At 48.3% G+C, this 6,000-nt stretch overlaps 1 protein-coding gene across 1 annotated transcript in view; it reads left to right on the top strand.

Moving 5' to 3' along the window:
- Nucleotides 1-3,187: 3,187 nt before the first annotated feature.
- KLF7 (KLF transcription factor 7) overlaps nt 3,188-6,000 on the top strand; it is an 88,407-nt gene continuing 85,594 nt past the window's right edge. Inside the window, exon 1 of the mRNA XM_090282926.1 lies at nt 3,188-3,724. Within this exon, the coding sequence (XP_090139052.1) occupies nt 3,623-3,724 (102 nt within the window). The 5' untranslated portion in view covers nt 3,188-3,622. The remainder of the gene's footprint in view (nt 3,725-6,000) is intronic.

The following is a 6,000-nucleotide window of genomic DNA, read 5'->3' as shown; positions in this document are numbered from 1 at the left end:
ACTGTGGTGAATGTCAAATGCAAACATGTGTAAAATGCCATGTACAGAGAAGGCATTTAATATGCAGTAGTTAGAGCAGTGCTGTTTATTTTTGGTTTGTTTGATTGCTGAAGTTCCCTTGTGATCTTAATCTGCTGATTAATTTATACATTCAAAATCTTTGCATGTGTTTTACAATGTGCACCTAGGGTCTTTAGGCTATAACAAGTAGCCAAATATGACTAATATTGAAAATGTACCTTTAGGAATGCCTTGTTGCATAAATCTCTTAGAACGACGTCTAAAATATTCTGTAAAGTTTTGAAAAAAGTCATAATGAGGTTTTCAGGATTTACATTGCAAAATTTTGGTTGAGTTCTTCTGTAAGTTAGATGGCTGATATTTACATGGGAAAAACCCCTTCTCCACATCCAATAAATTTTTATAAACAAATCTTGTCTTAAAAGCAAGAAACCGTGTCCTTTACTGCACAGAGAACCCCATGTGAACACTATCTTGAAAGTCATATGCTTCTGGATTTGAACCCCTGCTCAACTGCTTCTTAGTTGCATGACCTTGTTGACCACCACAATATTTCTAAGCCAGAGCATCTTCATCCACAAAGTTGGAGATAATAAAAATACCTACCTCGGGGTTGTCATGAGGATGAAATGAAACTTTACATAGAAAATGAGTGCCCATACAGCACAGCACATTTAAAGTACTTAATAAATATCAACTGTTATTTGTAAAATCTTAAATCCACAAATTAACAGATATGTCATGCTTTGTTCAAAAATGGCAATACTGTAACTCAAACAAAAATTAAGTTCACTTGAATCTTAAACATCAATTTATAGGCTTTGGTGTTTTGCCTCTGGAGTTTCCTATATCTGAGTTCCTCTTCTTCCCCTATTACTCCCCCATGAACTCAGCTTCTGCTCCAGTGCTTCTCCATGACCTCCTCCCCATACCCACACACAAAAGGAACAGCATGGTGGGGGATGAAGGTCAGGGAGGGGAGACCTTATTACAAATTGGCAAGGTGCTTCTACCTCCCCTCCTCCAGGACTCTGGTATGTACCTCCATGGGCCAGATATTATTTTGTTTACTTAACTAAAGCCAGAAGATAACAATGGCTAACATTTGGTGTTCACCTAAGGGCACTAGAGACCATATACTGGATGCGTTACAAAGATCGTTTTGACTCTTCATAACAACTGGGCAAGGCAGATTCCACTATTCCTATATCTGAGATGGGTAAGCAGAGGGTCTGAACCATTAAGTTGCTTGAAGTCACACAGCTGATAAGTGGCAGCACCAATGACTGTAAGGATCAAGTTTACGCATTAATCAGGATGTGATGGCTCTAAGTGGTTTTCTGCTTCTGGGAAAGGCCCATCCTGTCTTTTAGAGAGGCAGAGCTGCCCTCTCACACTGGCACTAACATACGTGTGTGCTATATAATCTTTTTCGCATATGACTTTTAATCTTTTTATACCATTGATTACCTAGCACCATGTATGTGTATATGTCATAACTGAATGTACCAAGACCTTGCACATACCATGCAAATACTATAATAATGCACCAATTATACAATGGATGCTGTAGATCTGATCGACAGAATTCCAGATATCAGAAAGTAAACTACACTCCCCTCAGTCTCAGTAATTCTTGAATAATTTCCCCTAGCAAATACTTAATTCAAATTCTGCTCGTTCTAGAAAGCAAAATCTTTCAAATATTAGGATATGGAGTCTCATATATTCAGGAGGAGGGAAAGCTGAGAAGGGCCATTAAGGTGGATGTGTTTCTTCCACTACAAGTAGAAGTGTTTCATCTCTGAATAACTAACGAATTCTGCAGTCATTCCTAACAGTCCATTTGGAGGAAGCTTGAACTACACTAACCATTTAAGGTCACAAAAACAACTGGTCAACCCTAACAACGAGAGCCGTGCAGGGTTTTCACCCAAGTGAAAACAGGATCACTATCTACATCTACGTGCCAGCTCCGGAATACAATAGGGTTCCGCCTCTCGACAGACACGTCTCCCGAAGCCACATGGGGAGCCAGGTTAACGTTTAACGCCCCCCCCCCCCCACGAAAGCTGCCGGCTCCTGTCTGCGCCCCAGGTCTACTCAGTCTCTATCCCTTTTAACACACTCCATCGAAATGTGCCCATCAGTTCTAACCGGGAGTCGGACTCCCCGCCTGGCACCCCGCTGGGGGTCAGAAGGAAAGGGCAGGCGGGTAGCAGTGGCTTTGCGAACCCCGAACTTTGGGGGTGGGGGTGGGTCACGGGCTGCACTTGCGGCGGGGCGGGCCACTCGCGATGCCGCTCCCCTTTGTTCTGTGCCATTGTGTAGCACTTCCTCTCTTGGCGCTGCTGCGCTGCACCCTGACAGCCTGCGGGGGATTTGTGAGGGGGGTTTTGGTGCCTTTTTCTTTTTTCGGTTTACTTTTTAGTAAGTGAGGATCTCCGTGGCACCGCCTCTCCCTCGGGGTTCCGCAGGCCCCATGCCTAGGACCCAGGTGGAGCGGGAACTGTCATTCCCTCCCGGCCAACGGCTTCTCCGCCTGTCTACTACCCGGCTCCTCCTGCAGGAGGCATCCTAACTCCGCATTCTGGCCTTGCACCTCCAGACCGGCAGCATTCAGGCAGTAAGGGCGACACGCGAACCCCTCCTTTCCGAGGGGCGCACGCACTAAGGCGAGGATCGGAGGCCGCCGATCGCCCGGCTCTGGCCGCCCAGGCGTCCTGGGTGCCGGCGCAAGTGTCGCCTCAGCCCTCCCCGAACCTCGCGCTCGAGCTCCCGGACCACCGTGCGGCTGCCTCAGCCCCCTTATATAGCCCTCTAAAAATAGCTCGCCTCGCACCGCCTTGTAAGGCAGCAGGGAGATCCTCCGTGCACCAATCCACGCTGCCGCCAGGGACAAGCCCCGCCTCGGGCCCTGTTTTGCGCTACCCATTGGTTCTCAGTGACTTCATGAGCTCCCTGTTTACCTTACATGGTCACATGCGGCCTAATGGACGCCCTCCTCTGAGATCCCACGGCTGCGCGGAGCATTGGGCGGTGGGAGGGAGTTTGGGGAGGGGGAAGAGCAGGAGGAGGAGAAAAGGAGGAGAGTGGGGGAGAGACTACAAACTAGCAAGGATGGGGTGGGGGTGGGGAGGGAAGGGAAGGGGGGTGGGGAGAGAAGCGATCGCGAGAAAAAAAAATGCAACCTCCCAAAATAAAGAGCAAAGATTGCATTAGGAGCGAACAGCGCTGCAGAAATAGATGGCAGCTTCGTGTCAGTGAGTTTGCATCCCCCCTGATCCACGAGCCGGAGTGACTAGAGCCCTGGAAGGGAATTGTTACTCCCGTGGAGAAGTCCCCTTTTCCTGGCAGCCGTCTGCACTGTACACGCTGGATGCCTCCTCTCCATCCACCCCACTCTTTTCTCTCTCACCTCTTCTCTCCCTCTCTCCTGCGTTGATTTTTTTTTCCTTTTTAGTTGACTGAAACAAAACAAAACAAAAGGGCCACTGGATGTCTGCCTTCTTGGGGGGTGAGCCAGACAGACTGACAAACAAACAGACCCAACTGTGTTCGGGGGAGGGTTTCTCCTCCCGTTTTGCCCGGCAGCAGCAGCATGGACGTGTTGGCTAGTTATAGTATATTCCAGGAGCTACAACTTGTCCACGACACCGGCTACTTCTCAGCTTTGCCATCCCTGGAGGAGACCTGGCAGCAGGTGAATGATTTAAATTACTTGTGTAAATCGTGTGGTGGCGGCGGAGACGCAGGGGCTGCGTTGGTGTGGGCTTTGGGTTTGAATTCTTTTTTTGTTTTATTTTTTTCCCTCTTTTTGGCTGTTCGTTGTTTAAAATGTTTTCGGAAACAGTCATCTGCGCTTTACCTCTCCACCCACCCCCTAACCCCTTAGTGTGCCGTGCTGAGCAGCCGCTCGGGCTGCCTGCGTTTCAGTCACCAACACACATCCTTGCGCCCACGTTATCGGGCTCACTGCCCCCAGCAGAGACCTGCCTAACTTCTGGGGTTCGGAGGAGCCGAGAGGGAAGGTGGTTTGGGGTTTTACGAGCTCTGGCTGACAGGATACCGCGCCCCTACGTGCACGGGCTCAACCTACTTGATACTTAAAATCAGGCTCATCTATCTCTTCAACTGGTACTGAAAACCGTCAGATTGGTGGGGTGGGGGTTAGTGTCAGTAAAGAATAAGAACTTGATTTTGAGATTAGAAGGTGGGCAACAGCGAGAGGAGCCCAGCGACAAAAGATACTGGAGGAGAACGGGAAGATGTATCTGTGTAACGCTGACCGTGCATTGTAGGTTTCCCCAGTGCAATGCCTCCAGGAAGAAAACACCCTCGATGTGTGTCCTTGTTTCCCTTTTTTTGTTGTTGGGGGTCCCTCTCCAGTTACAGTACAGCCTCCCATAAAAGACAGTGTGTGCTTCCATGCCTCTGACTTTGTCTTAGAGGACTAGTTAAGAAACTCCTAGGATGCTGAAGGGCACCCATGCCAAGTTGGCTAGGCGTCCCAGTGAGGGCGAAGTGAGGCTGGTGACAAGTTCACTGGGCTTTGTGAAGTGGAATAAAGTGCCAGGCAGTGGAAAGTGTTAGAGGTCTGCTGCGGAAGCTGGTTTTCTCAGCAAGGATTAGGAGCTGCTGAGGGGACATTCTGCAGGAGATGGTGTGTGGGAGGTTGGGGGTTGGTGATCTACAATGTGCACCAAGGAAAGTCCAAGAAAACGATCTGGATTTACACATCGGAAGTGTGAACTTGCACAGTCCATCTTGGAGAAATCTGGTTGCCCTTGGGGAGCGCTACGAGAGGCTTGGTGTGTGGCTGCTCTTGTAACTTCTATACTCTGTGACAGCAGCTTATTAGGGCTAATGAACGGCTGATTTTCCTCTGCCAGGATCCGAAGCGGAATTCGCCAGCTTGAGGCTGGGATGTAACAGTTGCTGCTTTAGCGGGTGAGGTTTGGCTTTTGGTAGGGCTAGCCCAGTGGCAAAACTGATCCTCTGTACCATTGTTACTAGTTGCTGCTGTCCCTTGATTGGAGGCTGCCAATTTTCCTCCAGGTATTGGCCCCTGTTGTCTGTGTGTCCACGCACGCATTCCTGCCCAAGGATGCTGGCAGATAGCCCTGACTTTGTCTAAGTGCACACACAGTTAGCACGTTTTTTAGCATAAGGCATTTCTTCAATGCATCCTTTCCCCATTCTTTATAACAAGACTATCTTATGAAGGATCTCACTACATCTTCTTCCTCCTTTTATTTCACATGCTAATTGAACCGAAATGCCAGAGTTTCGCTTTCTAAAATAGCTGTCATTTCACACTGTCAGCCAGCCCACTGGTGTCAAATGGTTGGGTATTAACAACTGTCTAGACAGGTTAGGAAGGGAATCTGTTGATTTAGTCAGCCTGCCTAAGGCAGCTCTTGTTTGTGACTAACTGGTAAGCAGTGTTGGAGGGAAGAAAGTTGGCTTTATTTGTTACAACGTTCCCTCCTGATGAATCACCCAACTTTGTTTTGGTTCAAGTTTTCACAGTAGTAAAGCCTGCTTGGGGGGAAGGCCTCTCTAGAGGAAACCTGCTTTTTTACTTCAGTTTATACCATGCAGGAGAAAATCTAGATCTGTAAAGAAACATCCTTGGTTTGACAATTAGGGGATGTATTAGATCTATTGTTTCCTCAGAAGCCTTCTCAGCTTTTCCTTATCCTCTCTCCTCCCAACCCCTTCCATCCATTCCCTTCAAGGAAGCTCTTCCATAGTTTCTTCAGCAAGCAAAGGAATTTTCAGCCCCCCCCCCACCCGTCATGCCTTGCCCTCTCCAAAGGCCAGCTACCCTCATCTTAAAACCCTTTGCCAAGCTCTGTCAAGACACACACATAGTCCTCACTGAAACAACTTGTCGGGAAGCACTCTTAAATAACATGTCACTCTGAGGAGCTTTCTGCTCTGGACTCTTATCCTCACAACTGCTCTCTATAGAGG

The sequence above is a fragment of the Furipterus horrens genome, unplaced genomic scaffold, assembly GCF_987537825.1.
Source record: "Furipterus horrens unplaced genomic scaffold, mFurHor1.1.pri manual_scaffold_1, whole genome shotgun sequence".
In the NCBI taxonomy this organism is placed as follows: Eukaryota; Metazoa; Chordata; class Mammalia; order Chiroptera; family Furipteridae; genus Furipterus; species Furipterus horrens.
This window is presented reverse-complemented; position numbering and strand designations above follow the sequence as displayed.